Source organism: Lipotes vexillifer, unplaced genomic scaffold, assembly GCF_000442215.2.
Source record: "Lipotes vexillifer unplaced genomic scaffold, Lipotes_vexillifer_v1.1 scaffold554, whole genome shotgun sequence".
NCBI lineage: Eukaryota > Metazoa > Chordata > Mammalia > Artiodactyla > Lipotidae > Lipotes > Lipotes vexillifer.
Window position 1 is genome coordinate 421647 of NW_006794635.1, and position 20527 is coordinate 442173.

The window sequence follows — 20527 nt, forward strand, 5'->3', positions numbered from 1 at the left end:
CATGTCCTCAAGTCCGTTCTCTACATCTGCGTCTTTATTCCTACCCTGCCACTATGTTATTTTTTGCTTTTACTAAAACAGAATGTGAAAAGGAAATTTGGAGAGTCAATGATTTAATTTCACTTTCTGGATAAACTTTCTTTTTAGGCAACAATTCAAATCCCAGACTCTATTTTGACATTTCTCATGAATTTTGAGTTATCTTTAATAAGACAGCAGGGACTAAACAAGTAAAAGGAAGTTTATTGATAAAGACAGTCTTTCTATAAGAATCAATGCATCTCTTAAAGGGCCTAAATAAGCTCAATTTTATAGGGATAACATTTATTGATTTATAAATTTCAACCTGAATCTGGGGTACATATATGGCAAATAGCATTCCAAAGAAATGGAGCTTCATTTGCAACAAATATAGCAAGGATTAATACCCTTTTCTACTACAAACCAATAATAAAATCACTAAGACTACAATAGAAACCTATAAGCACAGGAAATCATTGTTAACCAAAACAATAACACTAGGAATGGTTATTGCTGGATAGCAGACCCTTCAGTTTATACATTTTCTGTTTTCCATATTTTCTATAATGAACATTAGCAGTCTTACAATCAAGAAAGATATTCAAAACTTTATCAGAAAGATACACCTGAAAATTTTAAAACAAAAGAGTGAGTTTATACTAGAGGTAATTTTAAGAGGAAGAGGAAATAATGTATGATTTCTGTTACCAATGTGCTCTTTCATCCTACACACATCAGTTTTCACAGTCACTCCATCAAGAAGAGCTTGCATCACTTTCTCAGGAAAGAACAGTTCATGAGTCCCCAGAAATGGCTCAAGATGAGTAGTTAAATTACTGAGGATGCTAATCAAAACAATTTCATCCTGAAAGCTAGTCCACAGATTGGAAAGGGCAATGAAGATGGGCTGAGGAAGAGACAAAAAATTTCAAAATGTCACTGTTTAATAAAATTACAAATCACTCTACTCTTAAAAATAAGTACAAATTTTTGCTTGTAAAGAGATTAATTCTCCCGTAAGACAAGTAAAAGTCTCATGAAATTAGACGACAGAATCTCAGTAGAAATTGGACTCATAAATCATGAGAAAATAAACTTGTATATCAAAGCAGTTTATTTTGGTATGATTGCCAGTAAGTTAGTTTACTCAAAAAAGCCAAATACACATGATCACCTAAAAAACATTCATGGACGCTTCACCTCAAAAGGTCTAGGGGAAAACAGCTTCTTTTTTTTAAAAAAGCTAAATATGACTCATTGTAATTAGATTGATCTGGCTCAGTTACAATTCAAAAGAACTTGGAAAGTCTAGGGATACATCTTGGGCCATTTCTTTTGAGCTTATAAGTTAAAGATTTTGTGTCAGTGACATAAAGTATTTTTTATTCATATTAAAGGTCACTGACTTATACAACAAATAAAAAATTAATCAGGCCCTGGCCCTACTTATAAGTGAAACAACTTAGCCTTTTGTTTCCAGGTTTTTAAAGTCAAATGTTGGGAATGATTACAGAAAATGATCAGAGACTCAAAATGCTCTATAAAATACTGCATGTACATCTTGTACTTCTTTGGGGCTCCCAGATTTGCCCATAGGGTGGTACAGATAATCAGAAAGTCAGAATAAGTGCAGGCCTGGTAAACAAAGTGATTTTATCTGTCTTTTCAGAAAGGTCACAAGTTACATCACCTCTGTGCTGAAGGCAATTTCTTAACCAGCTACTGTAGAAACGTTTTCAACACTGCACTATGGATTATTTTTGTTGCCACAGACAATACTGATATTATGGTTATTGTAATATATATCTGCACTCTGTTGAGTAGCAATGGCCTACCAAGGGAATCCTCTCATCCAACTTATAACATCCTGGTTATATGATTATTACTACAAAATAACGAAAAACAACAGGATCACCTCATATAAAGCTAATATTATATTTTTAGTAATTAAATAAAATTAAAATTACTTCTGATCCAACTTTATAGGACTTAAAAATACATTCACCTTAAAACAAGGTCAAAGTGGATGACAAATGCTTACAAAGACTTGTGATGTTGGGACAGCCGTCTTTGATTTTACAGTAAATTTTAATTGTTCCAGTTGGGCTCCTAACTGCTTTATCATCATTTCCACTTCTTGAGCACAAGTAATTATATCCGACTGCGAAGAAAACATAATTGGCATTCATATTTTTATAATTTTACTACAAACATTATGTATGTTTTAAGCCCTACCTGCTCCCCACATCTCCTGGAAGTAAGCTCAGTAAGAGCAAGGATTCTGCTCTCCATGGTATCCCCAACACCAAGAACAGAACTGGCATGGGGATGGTGCTCCAGAAACATTTGTTGAATGGATGAATCTTTTGAAATACAATGGCTATAATTTTTCTCAAATGTATACAGGTATTCTTCGATATTCAGAATAATTGCATTCCCGAGCAGTGGATCCTCTAACACAGTTTTCTAGAACTGTTATTTTCCCATTCCTCAAAGATAAAATTAATAAGGTATTCCTTTGAAAACTATTTTGATACCCAGATTTTTAAAAATTGCTTTCAAGAATGCAGAAAACGTTAAAAACCACAGCACTGAAAGAAAAACAATATATTTCTCATACAACCATAGCAATCTGAAAATAAGGTGCTAAATGCTGAATCTAAAATAATTACTAACATTTATTCTTATTATGTGCTAAGTACCATACTAAATACTTGTAAGTACAAAAAGAGGTAAGTACAAATAAGAAAACCAAGGTACAGAAAGGTAAGTAAATTGCCCAAGGATACACAGCTAATGAGGGGTAGAATCATGGTTCTACACCAGATCGTCTGAGCCCAGGGCTCTTATCCTAAGATGTGACCAGAAATGGCAGTGGTATGGGGTTATTAGCACAGTGTTAAAGAGTAACAATTACGTGAAGAGAAAAAACTGCATTTGAATTCTCAGATATCTGTAGCCTAACTATATGTTTTACTAGACTATTTTTAAATTACAAAAAATTATTACTTCATAAGAAATATCAAATATCATCATCGTATTTCAACTAATGAATTTTTTTATTCACGATGTAATGTGCATCCTGTTTCAATTTTACCCATACTACTCTTTAAGCATCTCCCCTCCTCTTGCCTCATTCTCCCATTATTTATTTAAAATAAAATTTATAATAATAATTTACATATTGTTTATCCTATCTAATAAGTCTCTTCTCTACCCCTCAGAGTTTTTCCCCTTGATTGCTAGTTTTCTTTTAGGAATCAAATATGAAAATGCAGTGCCCTTAAAGTCTTTAGATTTGTACACAATCAACAAGAAACAGAAATAATTCTGCATATGTTCTCCAAAGTAAAAGTTACATCCAATACATAACACTTCTTTAAAAACTGTAAGTAAAGATACTCCAGACCTACTCCCCTAAGCTATGCTTGCAGGCTCCATTCACAGATTAGGCACACAGAACTTCTTGATTTTTCCTGATAGTGCCCTAGAACAATCACCCTGTTTACATTTTACCAAAAAGAACTTGTTCACAACCATGTAGAATTTTTAGTTGAAAAGTGAATCCTCATAAATAAAGGGAAAGATATTCCCTGCTCAGGGATCAGAAAAATTAATATTGTTAATATAACCATACTACCCAAAGCAACCCATATCAAAATTCCAGTGGCATTTTTCAAAGATATATAACAAACAATCCTAAAATTTGTACAAACCACCAAAAACCTTGAATAGCCAAAGCTTCTTGAGAAAGAAGAACAAAGCTGAAGGCATCATGCTTACTGATTGCAAATTATACTACAAAATCACAGTAATCAAAACAGTACGGTATTGGCATCAAAACAGACACATAGATCCATGAAACAGAATACACTGCCCAGAAATAAACCCACACATATATAGTCAATAATTTACCACAAAGGAGCCAAGAATACACAATGGGGAAAGGATAGTCTCTTCAACAAATGGTGTTGGAAAAACTGGACAGCCACATGCAAAGAATGAAACTGCACCACTATTTTATGCCACACACAAAAATCAATTCAAAGTGGATTAAGGACTTGAACATAAGACCTGAAACCATAAACCTCCTCAAAGAAAGCAGAGGCAGTAAGGTCTTGACCTCAGTCTTGGTGACAGTTTTTTTTTTTTTTATTTGACACCAGAAACAAAGGCTACAAAAGCAAAAATCGACAAATAGAACTATATCAAACTGGAAAGCTTCTGCACAGCAAAGGAAACCATCAACAAAATGAAAAGGCAACCAATGGAATGGGAGAAAATATTAGCAAATCATGTATCTGATAAGGAGTTAATATCCAAAATATATAAAGAATTAACACAACTCAATATCAAAAACAAACAAACAATACAATTTAAAAACAGGCAGAGGATCTGAATGGACATTTTTCCAAAGAAGACATACAGAAGGCCAACAGGTACACAAAAAATTGCTCAACATCTCTAATCATCAGGAAAATGAAAATCAAAACCACAATGAGATATCACTTCGCCTCTGACAGAATGGCTATCAAAATGACAAGAAATAACAGGCATTGGCAAAGATGTGGGGATTAAAAAGGGAACAAACACACATGCATTGTTGGTGGGAATGTAACTGCTGCAGCCGCTATGGAAAAAGTAGGGAGGTTCCTTAAAAAATTAAAAATAGAACCACCGCATCACCCAACAATTCCATTTCTGGGAATTTGTCTGAAGGAAACAAAAACACTAACTCAAGAAGATATATGTGCCCCCATGTTCACTGCAGCATTATTTACAAGGAGTCCTGCCATTTGCAGCAACAAAAGTGAAACTTGAGGGAATTTTACTAAGTGAAGTAAGTCAGACAAAGACAAATATCATATGATCTCACTTATATGTGGAACCTTTTTTAAAATTTTTATTCTTTTTTTAAAGATTTATTATTTATTTATTTATTTATTTTTGGCTGCATCAGGTCTTAGTTGCGGCACGTGGGGTCTTCGCTGAGGCACGTGGGATCTTTTGTTGTGGCGTGCAGGCTTCTCTCTTCTCTCTAATTGTGGCGTGCGGGTTTTCTCTTCTCTAGTTGTGGCACACAGGCCGGGCGGGTGGGCTCTATAGTTGTGGTGTGCGGGCTCCAGGGCGCGTGGGCTCTGTCGTTTGTGGCACACGGGCTCTCTAGTCAAGGCACACAGGCTCAGTACTTGTGGCATGGGGGCTTCAGTTGCTCCGTGGCATGTGGGATCTTAGTCCCCTGACCAGGGATCGAACCCGTGTCCCCTGCATTGCAAGGCGGATTCTTTACCACTGGGCCACCAGGGAAGTCCCTGGAATCTTTCTTTTAAATTGAAGTACAGTTGATTTACAATGTTGTGTTAGTTTCTGAGGTATAGCAAAGTGATTCAGTCATACATGCAAAAGTTTTTCAGGTTCTTTTCCAATATAGGTTATTACAAGGTATTGAATATAATTCCCTGTGCTATACACAACAGGACCTTACTGCTATACGTGGAAACTTTTAAAAAAAAAAAAAAAACTGAGCTCATAAGGCTTCCCTGGTGGCGCAGTGGTTGAGAATCTTCCTGCCAATGCAGGGACACGGGTTCGGGCCCTGGTCTGGGAAGATCCCACATGCCGCGGAGCAACTAAGCCCGTGCGTCACAACTACTGAGCCTGTGCGTCTGGAGCCTGTGCTCCGCAACAAGAGAGGCCGCGACAGTGAGAGGCCCACGCACCGCGATGAAGAGTGGCCCCCGCTCGCCGCAACTAGAGAAAGCCCTCGCACAGAAACGAAGACCCAACACAGCCAAAAATAAAATAAATAAATAAATATTTTTAAAAAACAACAACAAAAATAACTGAGCTCATAGATACAGAGAACAGATTGGTAGTTGCCACAGGTAGGGGAGGGGGATGGGAGTGGGCAAAATGGGTGAAGGTGGTCAAAAGTTACAAACTTCCACTTATAAGATACATAAGTCGTGGGGATGTAATGTACAGCATGGTGACTATCACTGGTTAACAATACTGTATTGTACAATTGAAAGTTGGTAAGAGAGTAGACCTTAACAGTTCTCATCACAAGGAAAAAAAATGTAACGATATGCGGCAAAGAATTTAACTAGATTTACTGTGGCCATCATTTTGTAATATATACATATATGGAATCATTATGCTATACATCTGAAACTAATATAATCTTACATGTCAATTGTATCTCAATAAAAAAGCTAGTTTCACCTAGCACTATCCTTGATGATGCAGTAAAATGTATTAATTTGACTGAATTTTGACCTTTAAGTGCACAGCTTTTTAATAATCAGTGTGATCAAACAGAAAAGTATATATAAAACACTTCTACTGCATATTAAAACACATAGTTCTCTTACATGATTGGATTGCAAGCTGAAATAGCCTTTTTTCCCCTCCAGTAAACAGCATTTTTACTTGAAAGAACAACTGGCAGACAAACTATGGTTTTTGAGCCTTAGCTACTGGAAGATATTTTCTTGAGAGCGAATGCAATGAGTCTGTCACTTCGGGAAAACGATAGTTTTTGTTACCAATGATAAAATTCACATCTTGAAAAGCCTGTATCTGCCACCACGAACTTGACAGCATCCTAACACAGATATTTCTAATGAGATTGTTGGAGAAAAAAAATAAGAATCAAGTCGCTTCAACTTTCTTATCATAATGCAGTCCAAAAAATGCTTGGAGAAAGCATGTGAACCTAGCATTCTTCTTCCTCTCCCTCACTTTTTAATTTATAAGTTTTTCATACTTTCTTCCATGGACATTTTTCAACAAGTCTAAAACAAGCACAAATTCCACCTAACTGGTATCTTACCTGCATTATCAGAAAAATGAAGAAGTCCTGTATAATCTATGCTACGAAAGGGCCCTGCAGACAGAGTTTGGGGGGAGGAAGTGTACGAAAGTCTTGACTTACATATTTTAAGACACGTTGTGTGTCATGTGACATTTACTTGCACGATAACAATAAGTGGTTTTCTCTCTATGGTGACTGCCCTGCTCTTCAAAAGCCCACAGAGGATGGAATTCTGTTCTCTCAGCTAAGACAGTCAACAAGACTGCAATCACCCCTTCCTTTTCTCTTCCAGAGTATTTGATTTGTTCACTGCAGCAGATCAAGTCCTGATCAAAAAACAATAACTCACTATCTTACCCAAACTATAACTGGAGTTTTCAAATGTCTACATAAACTGAATGTAGCATTGGCAAAAGAAAAATTTGGCATCAATACTTCCAAAAAGCATATTAATATCTGTTCAAATAATGTGACTTTAAAAAAGAGTATTCATAGATTTCATACCCAGGAAAAGGTTTCAGCTAGACATAAACTGACGTATTTTATAACCTATTGATAATACTGATTAAACTGTATCCATTCTGTAACAATTAACCTTAACTGTAACTAAGGTAGATTGATGGGGGAGGTTGGATAGCTAAAAACTATCATATCCTTGTCAGTCATAAAAAAGAATGAAATTTTGCCATCTGCAACAGCATGGATGCTTAGTGAAATAAGTCAGACAGAGAAAGACAAGTACTGTATGTTACCACTTATATGCGGAATCTACAAAATAAAACAAACTAGTGAATATTAAAAAAAGAAGCAGACTCACAGATATAGAGAAAAAATGAGTGGTTATCATTGGAAAGAGGGGAGGGGGGAAGGGCATGATAGGGGTAGGAGATTAAGAGGTACAAACTACTATGTATAAAATAAATAAACTACAAGGATATATTGTACAGCACAGGGAAAGTAGACAATATTCTATAATAACTATAAATGAAGTATAATCTATAAAATTTTGAGTGACTACGTCGTACACCTGAAACTAATACAACATTGTAAATCAAGTATATCTCAATAAAAACAACAACAACAAAAAGAAACACTGATTAACCAGCAAAAAGTCAGAAGGTTAAGAAAACTCGTCCTGACCCTGACTGAAAGGAGTATGAGACAGTCATAAAGAGTGTTAAGGTCAGAATATGAACTTTCTAATAACACGAGCAACAGAGGGCTTGGAAATGAGATATTGTCTAGAAAAGTAAGAGGTCTTCAGCTTGTGCCCCTACTGAGATGAGATCAGAGCTGTTCTGCTAATGCCCCAATGATGATGATGGTAATAAACAGTCGTTGTCGTCGTCGTCGTCGTCGTCATCATCATCATCATCATCATCATCATCATCCGTTTACTGAGCTCTCACTGTCTGCAAGCACTGTTCTACCTTATTTACCTAGTGGAGACTATCAATGACCCCTTTTTACAAACGTGGGAACTAAGGCACAGAGAGGTCAAGCAACTTGGTCAAGGACACAGATTTCGTAAGTGGCAAAGTCGGGATTAGAACCCATGCAGTCTGGCTGCAGGACCCACACTTATCACTTCTACACTCTATTAACCGTCCCTCTAGCTCTGAGAGTAAGAACTCCAATGAGAATATAAGACTGTCAGTTAGTTGGCTGAATATGTTTCATGAGCGAAAGCTGTGAGAAAACACTATATAATGAACAATGTCCTCTACAACATCCTTACAGTATGTGTGACAGTTTCCCAAAGTTCTTTCTTATAATATCCCTTCTGGGCATAAATGACAAAAGTAAATGTGAGACTCTGCTCCTGTGGACCTGTACGCACTCAAAATAAACTGACCGTGAAATCCTCTTACTAGTTACATAAGGCTGCTAGCCACAAGTCAGTGTTAGGGGAACATGTACCCTAAAGAATGATTTGGTTTCAAATGGTTGATTTAGAGTCCTCCCTTCTGAAGGCAATTAGATAGTAGGTCAGCTGTGAGGACCACTCCTAGTTTCTTGCAATGCAGTCATGTCTTCTGGATGCGATCTTTCTATTCTCTGTAGCGGAGGTAAGGAGAGAAGACAGATTGAGTGCAGCCAAAAGTGGTAGTGAGTCATTAAGATACTAGTGAAAATGAAGAGGGGGCAGAATACAGCTTGTTCTTCTATCCCTCAAGACATTAGTATTCACTTGTACAAAAGACAGTTCCACTGATCCTGCGGTCTTATGGTGTTTGGAAAATAGAGGCTGTGTGAAGGTAAACAGTGACCAGGGGGATGGATGTGCTAAGTAATTCAGTGGGAGAATACTTTCACAATATGTATGTATATCAGATCATCACACTGTACACTTTAAATATCCTACAACTTTGTCAATTATACCTCAACACAGCTAGGGGAATAAAACAGTAACTGGTGGAAACATAGCTTGCTGCCATGACATAGTTAACAAACTGTGTTCCCTGGAATCTTAGGGTGGCTTGGGGATACTCCTTGGTGAAAAGGTCCTCCAATCCTGTCATCTAGATACTTGCTTTTTATTTTTAGGATTTTGAATAAGGTTCCATCTGAAATGGCTCTGCTGCTTTAAAAAGAAGTTTAAAATCACTACTTCATATTTTCCAGCTCTCTGGGGATAGTGTTTGGCTTGTTCATTAGATCTAAAAACACCAGAAATAAAAATCTTTTCTACCAATTTTTACAATTAGAACAAATAATTACATAAAAGTTATTTGAGTGCCAACAACCTGCCAAACTATATGTTAGACACTTGCTCTGAATGAAAGCAAACAATGCAGCATTGCTTGTATATATATATATATATATATATATATATATATATATACACTATAGAATGCTTCTGGCAGGATGTACAGGAAACTGGTCACAGTGGTTGGCTCCTGGGAGTGGGGAACTGCATTATATATATATATATATATATATATACACACATACCTGCTTAACTACGGCAACCATGCAACAATCATATTACCAAGGAACAAAGAGAATCAACTACCAAAAATCCATTCCTGCCAACACATCTTCATTAATATCAACACCCAACTTTCCCATTTCTATTTTAGTTCTTGATCCTACAGATGCGATATACACTGAGCAGTTATTAAGGTTGCCTTCTTTATCAACGACCTGGTTCTATCTTTTGTTTTCACCCCATAATATATAAAGAGGTGGCAATAAACAACAAGGTCCTACTGTATAGCACAGGGAACTATATTCAATATCCTATGATACATCATAATAGAAAAGAATACAAAAAAAGAATGTGTGTGTTGTGTGTGTGTGTGTGTGTGTGTGTATATCTCACTTTGCTGTACAGCAGAAATTAACACAATATTGTAAATCAACTCTACTTAAAAAAAAATCTTTGTCTAACCAGTGGGTTTTTTAAAAATTAAACTAAATATTTAATTCAAAGCAAAGAATATATATACAAAGAGGCTGAATTCTGTGGGAAAGACCAGCTCTTATGACATTAACTCACCAAAATGATCTGAAGGAAGAACTCATATTGTCGCACGTTATATAGTGCTTCTTTTAACATATAGGGCTGAAGTTCTTGACTCAAGAGTGGGTTCTTTGCTACTTTCTCGAGGATGGCTGTGTAGCGGTATGCCTGGTCCTGGACCACCTCAAGTTGGGAATCAACATGCTGAGTGGTGGCTGGGATTGTTTCCTGTAGAATAGCTGGCACTGGTTTGAGAGGTATAATAACAGAGACATGAGGCAATCTAAAAAGATTCAGAAGAAAAAGCCTAGAAAGTGGTCATATTTAAACATTAGGTTGAGTTAGTTTTTTTCCTCAACCAAATTAACAATGAGGAGGCATATTCAAAAAAAAAGAAGACATTGCCAGAATAATAACCAAAAGTTAAAGCAGATCAGCTATTGCTACAAAAATATAGAAGATGTTAAAGAATAGACAGGCGTTAGTGTTATGTGCTGTATTAACTATGTGCCTCTAGAAAAGCCCCTGTATCTCTCCTTCTGTGTATCTTCTTTACTACTGGTAAAAAAGAAAATAAAAGTGTACCACTTAAGAAACTCACTGGGATACTGAAAAATAACAGAATTGTCTAGCAAGACAGGAAACTTTATGAAGAATGGGCATTGACTTTTTAGAAGAGTTTTTAAATTGCAAAAAAAATTACCTTATTGTACTAGATCAGTGATCTGGTAAAAAGACACTAATACCTTCTCAGTGGGCCTACGGGTGTACCAAATGCATAAGGAAGTTACTTCTACTGGTAGGTCTTTGAGCAAATATTTCAAAAAAGTTTGAGTACTTTTTTTGAGTACTCAAAAAAGTTTGAGTACTTTCAAACTTACAGATAATGAATGCATTAAGTATATAACAGCATAGTAGAGGCTCCTGAATTTACAGACTTGCAGATATCTCCTCTTGGACTATTTCATTCCATTAACCACATCAACAATGGTTTGCTTTTCAGGGTGATTTTTACTTTTTAAATCACTGAATTTTATTCCCTTTTGGTTATTTGACTTGGAGTAAAGAATACAAAGCCCCACTGAACTGGGGAGGCTGGCCTCCAGAAGCCCCTCTTAATCCTTTTACTGATTCATGCTCCCATACCAGCTTCATGGTACATAAAATTTAAGGTCTTACCCCAATAAAATGAAAAATTACTATACATTATGAACAGTAGCTGTACCTCAGGTAGGGTCAAAACTGCAAACCTTAAATCTAAGAATGCCAGTGGTGTACTGTGAATTATTCTCCTCTGTTCCCATTAAATTTTAAACTTACCTAACCTATAGAATTAACTTAATGATATACCTACAGTCATCAATGCCTTCTCCTCCCTTTCCACAGTCTCGGTTAAATAAACGAATTCCAGTAACAATCATGGTGAGCTCTTTCAGCTGGCGTTCTCTGTCCTTCTTAGAAAGAGTTAGAAACGTCCCAAGCTCAGCCTGAGGAAAAACACTCTGTAGGGCAGCTAAAACAGACCACAATAAAGACAACAAAATGGTAAGTAAAGATATCAGAACGTAAAAAACAAGTTCCTTTCAGCAGAAAGTTAAGGGGCTTTGTCTTTATAGAGTTACTTAGATGATTCTTTAAATGTCTGATACCTGCTTCCAGAATACATGGCAAAATTTAGCATTTATCAAGAAAGCTGAGCTACTGAAAATAATGCCATTGCCTCACGTCTATTTTCATAATTAAGCATCCATCAGTAATTTTTTGGCAATGGGCATTAAAACAAGCTTTCTAATTAGGGCTCTGAGTAGAAAAAAATGATGCTTTAAACTAATTATGGAAGAAAGCCGTGGGAAGATTAGAGATATTGCCTATTCCTTATCTTAAAGTACGAAAGTGGGCAAGTATTTCCTGAGGATAAAACAGTGCCATTTCCCATCATCCATCCTAGGTGACAGACTCAACGCCTTTCATCAGTAGGAAATCTCTCCCAGCAGTCCCCGTTCCCCAATCAGCCTGGTTAATCATACTGCCAATGTTTCTGTAGTGAAACACTGTAATAGGCCCCTAGGTACATACAGCTCTAAGAAGATTAACAATATTCATTTCCCAAAAGTGCTACTTGAGTGTTAGTGTTGATACACTGTGTAAGAAAAATCTGGGTTAAGTTTTAACCTCTTATTTGTGCTAATTTTTTTTCAGATAAAAGAAGAAAACTTCCATCTTCAATACTTATAATTCAACATATTTTATAAGATACTATGTTCATGTATGTTCATGGATGGAATGGAAATGGTGTATATTTTTTACCTGTTGCCTCTCTGACAATCTTGATGTCTGTTGGGGACCCCAGCCCAGAGCGCAGTAACACGTAGCTGACGATCTTGCGGTAGAGGCTTTCCAGCTCTTCTCGAATACATGCTCGACTATCTGTAATTTCTCTGCTAACAGAGATTAATCTAGACTCTACGACCCGGTGATGTTCTTCGAGAAATTCCTCTAAAATTGGCAAAGGACAATGTTCCGTATATTGATACTTAGAATTCTTCTCATATAAGAAAATAGGACCAGGGGCTTCCCTGGTGGCGCAGTGGTTAAGAATCCGCCTGCTAATGCAGGGGACACAGGTTCGAGCCCTGGTCCAGGAAGATTCCACATACCGCGGAGCAACTAAGCCCGTGCACCACAACTACTGAGCCTGCACTCTAGAGCCCACGAGTCACAACTACTGAGCCCACATACCACAGCTACTGAAGCCCATGCTCCACAACAAGAGAAGCCACGGCCATGAGAAGCCCATGCACCACAAGGAAGGGCAGCCCCCGCTCGCTGCAACTAGAGAAAGCCTGCGTGCAGCAACGAAGACCCAACACAGCCAAAATAATAATAATAAATAAATAAATAAAAATTTTTAAACAAGAAAATAGGACCAGAGGAAAAATGGCTTGGTACGGCAATTCTACTGCATGAAAACAAGTATTTTCGTAAGATGTAGTAAGCAAAAAGAAACAGTGGCCAGCAAGTAACCTCAAGACAAAAATCTAGTGGGAAAGATTTACTACCGCGATTTAAATGGTATGCTTTATCAAAACACGTAAGCCTTTAAACAGACAATCCAAACGTAATAGCAGATGGGGCTAAAACCTCCTACTTAAGCGGAAAGTACACAAGACAATTTATAATATATATTATAAACACATACAGTATAAATATTGTACTATCTATATTCTCTAGGTAAGTAGGTGTAGTATACTGTATGTAAACAGTAATGTAATAAATGTATGTATGTAATGTATGTAATATAAATATCCATATAGGTAGTATAAATATTCCTCTTCAATTATGTGTATTTCTATTTTAGTTCTAGATAAATTTCCTTTGAATATCATTACTGTGATATGATGTTCCATCAAGAATGGTACCCCTCTCCCTTCCTCCTGTAATACAGTGAGGTTTAGGCTTAATCATGGAAGGAGCCACAGTTTACCAGCACTATAATTCTTGCAGCTAAGTCAATAAGACACCCTATAACAAGGGCAATAATTAACATATCAACCATGCCCAGTTCATAGCTATAATCTTACCACAAAAACAACTCAAACTTTGAAATTAAGAAAAATCTAAATTACATCATCAATTCCACTATTATTTATCGTTCTAAAATATTATTACTGATCAAAAAAGCAAGATATATGATTTTACACATGTAGCATAACTGAAAGGTTAATACAGAGAGGGAAAAAAAGACAACAAAAATCACCAAATGGTTAATAATGATTGAATTACAGTGGGGCAGAGGCAGTGTAGTCTATAGAGAAATTTCCTTTCCTTTTTTCTCTTGTTTCCAGTTTATTTTTGATGTATGTAAGAAACTATTTACATAAGGAAATATGTTCTAAGCTTAAATTTCCCATCAGTCACTTCATTTTTGGGTAAGTTACATAATTTAGGTAAGCATTATGCGATAATAATATAAACCAGGAAAAATAAAATCAGCAAATTAAAAAATTTTAACTTCAGTGAGCTGGTTGCTTTAAGTTATTATGTATTAGTGGTATAATAGTCAAAACACAATAGACTTGGAAACTTTTGACACTCACAAAGGCCACTGGTGTTCTTCTCATTTAGCATCTCCAACATTATTACATTCTTCAAAGTTGGAAAAAATTTCAAAAGATAAACGAAAAAGTTAAATTGTTCTTGGTCAACCAAATGAAGCCCTTGAGAAATGGAATATTGCCTGCCATCTCAGTAAACAAAGGATTTCACAGTCATCAGCACTTGCAGCCCTCCAGTGTGAGCCGGTGAGCCCTGAGGGAACTCTGGAAGGAAAGAATACCTGCCGCCTAGCAGCCATCAGACTGCAGCCACTCCCTACGGTGAGCCCTGAGGAAACTCAGGATGTGAAAACACATGATACTGGCTCCAGATAGCTGAGGTCCATATCAGTGAGCCCAGACTCTTGCATCTTCTCATACAAAGAAAAGCCCTAATTTCCTTAATTTGGTATATCAGTTTCCTTTAATTAACAATACTCTTTTGACGTTCAGACTATCTGCCCTTTGTTGCAAAACTTCTATATAACCTGACTCCCCTGCTTCCCTCCTCAGAGCAGTTCGCTCAGGGTTAGTTGAGATGCTGTCTCCCGGCTTGAAGTCCTAAAATTTCCCGCTGAATAATACATAACAATCAACTTTTAGGTTGTGAACGTTTTTTAAGTCAACACCCTTATTAGCTGAAATACAATATGAATCTTCTTTAAAAGGGTATCAAAATCGGTAGATATATGTTACCTCGACTTGTATAATTCATATCAAAATAGACTTGCATCTTAATGGTGTCCAGGGAAGGATTTTTACTGTCCAATAGCCGAGTCACGCAAAGCTAAAAAAGAAAATCACATACATGCTTCCAGTGATATTTTCTGAGACAATCAGAAGTATTTTCCAAAGTTATTCTCAAAATCAAAGAGCAACATCAAAGCCATTATTTCTGATATTTATCTACCAATGACCATTTTTATTACGTTTTTTCTCATTGAGGACTTTACGCTGTATAGTTTACTTAACCAACAACATTTATTAAGTAATAAGCTACTCCCCCTGAGTTAACCAATATTACCATACCCAAGTGACTAATAGTCTAGTTGGAGGCAAGGAACTTGACCTTTTGCTTAGTCTCTGCAGCCTGAATGTGGGTGAATGTGCCATGACGCTTATGCTCCTGTCTACAGCTCTTCCTGAGTCCCTTATTACTGTTTTGTTTTTTTGTTTTTGTTTTTGTTTATTGTTTGTTTTATTTATTTTTGGCTGCATTTGGTCTTCGTTGCTGCACGTGGGCTTTCTCTAGTTGTGGCGAGCGGGGGCTACTCTTACTTCTGGTGATAAGGCTTCTCGTTGCAGTGGCTTCTCTTGTTGCGGAGCACAGGCTCTAGGCGTGTGGGCTTCAGTAGTTGTGGCACATGAGCTTCAGTAGTTGTGGCACACGGGCTCAGGAGTTGTGGCTCACGGGGGCTACTCTTACTTCTGGTGATAAGGCTTCTCGTTGCAGTGGCTTCTCTTGCGGAGCACAGGCTCTAGGCCTGTGGGCTTCAGTAGTTGTGGCACATGAGCTTCAGTAGTTGTGGCACATGGGCTCAGTAGTTGTGGCTCACAGGCTTTAGAGCGCAGGCTCAGTAGTGGTGGCGCACGGACTTATTTGCTCCGCGGCATGTGGGATCTTCCCGGACCAGGGCTTGAACCCGTGTCCCCTGCATTGGCAGGAGGGTTCTTAACCACTGCGCCACCAGGGAAGTCCCCTCATTACTGGTTATCTGAGCCTTAACACTCTTTTTTGCTGATGATGGAGGTCATGTGCATTTTATAAAAAGCTGCTGTGGCTACGTCCCCTGCTCACAGACTTTCTCTGGCTCTACCTTCTGTTCCAAAATTTCTTCCTCTGGTCCATTTTCTCCTGTTTTTCCCCAAACATAGATGGCTCATCCCTTCTCTGCTTTGCCCCTTTAGAATAGAGGATCAACCTGAATTTTTCTTTTCTTCTCTCTTCTGCACCCCCCAAGCCCAGTCTTCCCCCATCTCACCTGTCAGACTTATATTATGTCTGCACCCAGAGGGGCACATCAACACCAACCCTCAACCCAACTCCCAGGCCACCAACCCTCCTTTCCTGGGAGGAGGAAGAGGGGAAAGCAGCAGTGAGGACGGAACATTATCTTTAGGAGACCCATGCACCTGGACCCCGCCAGGTGGAGAAGTGCCGTTCCAAGCACAGACTTTACAAATGCACAGACTAGCTCATCAACATGATTTTTAATTGAGAAACAATAAAACAATCTTTATCACTTGAATTATTATATAAATTGACAGTTAATGTACCTGTCATATTAAAAGTATATTGAGCACAGGGAACTATATTCAATATCCTGGCATAAACCATAATGGAAAAGAATATAAAAAAGAATGTATATAAGTGTATAACTGAGTCACTTTGCTGTACAGTAGAGATTGACACAACATTGTAAATCAACTATACTTCAATAAAAAAAGAAATTTAAAGAAAAAGTATATTGAGCTTGATTCTTTCCAACTTAGTTGAGTTGGAGGGGAAAAAAAGAAACAACTCTTATTGAGCCATGAAAAGGAGAAAAACATTTTCTGCCCCTCCTTGATTCTCCTCCACAGCTGTCCAATCAAATTTCTGAATAACCATCAGTCATTTCCCCTATCGCTAAAAACAGGCCTTATACCACATTCTCAAAGTCAGCACAGAAAGACCCAGCTCTCAGCTGCCTTAGAGAATCGTGGAGTCTCTTCTGCACAGTTATTGTAACGACATATTCCCCAGTTCCAAGCTTCCAAAGCTCTTCCTGACCCTCTAGCATCTGCAGACAGACCTGCACTCCACTATGTGAACTGCTGGCTGTGAGAGAAGATGGAGATGATGAAAATTTTCTCTGCCATCTGTCTGAGCTCAGAAAATATCACGTACAAGTCTGGGAAGGCTTGTTTCAAGTCTTTTGTGTGAAGGAGGGAATTAAAATCATTAAGCCCAGGAAGAAAAAGATAAATGTTGAAATTTTAGGAAATACATTGAGGAATATCTAGAAAATAAATATTTAAGCATCTAAACCCAGTGAGTCAAACTTAAAATATATGAAAAAATTAACAATGTCTAAAGTTCCTGCCCTCTTTAGTTCTTAAAATTGCTTTTCAGGCACACCTACTTGATTCTAACGATGAATTCTTTGCTCTGGGTTCAATTTTTCCCTTAGAATTGAAAAACACAAATTACATTGAATCAATAATTATATGAATCTTAATTTAGTACTATAATTTTACAGTATATGACAAGTCAGTTAATAATGTTCTCAATGTAACATTAGATTAATAACAAGCTGTCTCTGAAATACTGTGGCAGACACTGCTACCTGCCAGTATCCATACCCCTCCTTCCTTACTAACAAAGCCCCAGTTTGGATTAAGGCAAAGACTTGGTCAGCTAAAAAAGGAAAGAAAAAACAAATCAATATCCCAGGCTCACTTGCAGTATCACTCTAGTCAATAAATGCAAACAGACGGGAGGGATTCTGGGAAAGCCTGTTATTTTCCAAAAAGAAAGTGACAGACCCAATTGCACACACATTTTGACCTTTGTCCTCTTACCTTATGCCTGCCTAGAGGTGGGAGAGCTATCTTGTGACCCTGGAGTGAAAACACATGCATGATGGTGACCCGGGAAGTCAGGAAAAATAGCCTATGTACCTCTAGACTTCGTTTTATGAGAAAAAATAAACCTCTCATTTGTTTGCACCACTATTTGGTGGGGTTTTCTTTCACAGAACTGAAGGCAATATTGACCAACACAAATACTACATTTAGAATTGCAAGTAATAATTCAAATTTGAGAACTGTTGGATAATCACCTTTACAAGTTTCTGCACATCACCTTTCTTGAGAGTTCTATCCATGTTAAAGCCATTACTTGGGTCCAGGACAACAGCTTTCACCTGAGAGTAGGAAAGAGTCCATTAAATTTATTTCATGTTACTACAAAATTAGCTTAACAATTTTCCATTTTTTAAATAACGGCCTCTTGACTACCCAGCAGTTGATTATTCAGCTGATTTTCTTATAACCCAATTCATCCACACCTTCATTAGAGGCTGAAGAAAGGGAGCAATAAGAATCAAACCTGAACATGGTGTTAGAAAAAGGACATGGAGAAACAGGTTGAAAGCAATGGCTAGATTTTACATTGGGAAACTGAATATTTTTATCGTATTTTTTATTGTGTATTGTTAAAACAAAAGCAAGAGTAGAGAGACTGAGGCAGGAGACAGATGGGCTCCAGGCTAGGCATTTACCCCTAGTCTCCTGTTTACATTTCATAGGGCAGCAAAAAGTGGGCTTCAGGCCAGACACTTATAGCTAGTCTCCTGTTTGCACTTCCTGAGACAGGAGTTAAATGGTCTCCAGGTTAAACATTTGAAATCAGTCTCCTATTTACTCTCCGAAATGGAAGCTACCACAGGGACAGGGTAAATAGCCAAGTTTTGTCTCTTGGGGATGCCTTAACATAACAGTCATGGCGAGAACAAAGAGGGGCACAAACTTGTTTGAGTAAAGGATCAAGGGATCTCTGCTTCCCTCCCACCCCACCCTTGGGGCAAGGGAGTCACTAGGCTTGCGCAGAAAGTCTCCTTGGGGGGTCAAAAGTCAGGGGACAGGGCTTCCCTGGTGGCGCAGTGGTTGAGAGTTCGCCTGCCGATGCAGGGGATGCGGGTTCATGCCCCGGTCCGGGAAGATCCCACATGCCGCGGAGCAGCTCGGCCTGTGATCCATGGCCACTGGGCATGCGCGTCCGCTCTGCTCCACAACGGGAGAGGCCACAGCAGTGAGAGGTCCGCGTACCGCAAAAAAAAATAATAAAATATAAAAGGGGGGAATGCCAGGCCACAATGAGTCTTGCTTCTCCCAGATGCCTTTGCATTGAGACCCATCTTGGCTGAGAGGTGCATGCGCACCTAGGGAGAGGGTCCTGAAACAAATTAGCCAGGGAGGGAAAAACAAGACGATTGCCAGAAGGAAGGCAAAGACCTGGAAGAACTGACCTACATATATGATTTAATTGCCTGTTTACTGCACTCCTCCTCATGAGGGAGGACGCCCACACCCTTTCTCTCCACATGTGCATCTCTGCTTAGCTTCTTTTTTTCTTTTTTAATAAATTTATTTATTTATTTGTTTATTTTTGGCTGCGTTGGGTCTTTGTTGCTGCGCACAGGCTTTTCTCTAGTGCGGCAAGTGGGGGCTACTCTTCATTGTGGTGCGTGGGCTTCTCATTGCAGTGGCTTCTCTTGTTGCAGGGCACAGGCTCTAGGCACACGGGCTCCACTAGTTGCGGCACATGGGCTCAGTAGTTGTGGCTTGTGGGCTCTACAGCACAGGCTCAGTAGTTGTGGCACACAGGCTTAGCTGCTCCGCAGCATGTGGCATCTTCTGGGACCAGGGCTCAAACCCGTGTCCCCTGCATTGGCAGGCGGATTCTTAACCACTGCCCCACCAGGGAAGTCCCTGCCTAGCTTCTGTCTTAACTAAACAAACTGTTTCTCTGTGTGCTCTCCCACTTGTTGTTGTGCTGTGTCTCTAATAATAAACATTCTACCTGTTTTTACAGTTTTTGCCTCCATAAGTAATGCATTTTCCACTGGGGGCAAGAGCCAGGGTAAAATAGCTTCTAGCCTCTAGCCCTTGCTGGTCTGGTGGCTAGGATTCCTGGTTTTCATCCAGGCTACCCAGGTTCAACTCCTGGGCAGGGAATTAAGATCTCACTTCACGCCATCGCTCACTGCTGCCTCTCTGAGATGAAGGCAATCAGTAATTTTTACAACAGTGAACAAAAATACATCTTAAAAAAACTCCCACATAGGAAAACATTATTGATGTTTCTAAAACTTACCAAGATCTTCTAAATCAGTCTCCTAAATCGAGAACTAACATGCTTTATAGACTTAAAAAAAATATTTTTGGCTAACTTGTCCAACGGTCTCAGTATGTTTTCAACGGAATAACAGGAAAACACCACAGAATTTTAAGAGGAAAACAGGCACCGCTTAAACACATTTTTTTTTTTTTTTTTTTTTTTTTTCAGACCGGGGGCCTCTCACTGTTGTGGCCTCTCCCGTTGCGGAGCACAGGCTCCGGACGCGCAGGCTCAGCGGCCATGGC

The 20527-nt window shown here is 38.3% G+C and overlaps 1 protein-coding gene across 2 annotated transcripts in view; it reads right to left on the reverse strand.

Annotated features, from left to right (window-relative positions):
* Window positions 1–20527, reverse strand: part of CFAP206 (cilia and flagella associated protein 206) — a 32637-nt gene that overhangs the window by 11850 nt on the left and 260 nt on the right. Inside the window, exons 2-8 of one of the 2 annotated variants that reach the window (XM_007467308.1) lie at window positions 18223–18306; window positions 15095–15185; window positions 12612–12800; window positions 11659–11817; window positions 10341–10549; window positions 2063–2182; window positions 730–928 (exon numbers count right to left, since the gene is read on the reverse strand). In XM_007467308.1, coding sequence (XP_007467370.1) covers window positions 730–928; window positions 2063–2182; window positions 10341–10549; window positions 11659–11817; window positions 12612–12800; window positions 15095–15185; window positions 18223–18306 — 1051 coding nt within the window. The remainder of the gene's footprint in view (window positions 1–729; window positions 929–2062; window positions 2183–10340; window positions 10550–11658; window positions 11818–12611; window positions 12801–15094; window positions 15186–18222; window positions 18307–20527) is intronic. The other variant, XM_007467309.1, reaches the window with a different exon arrangement.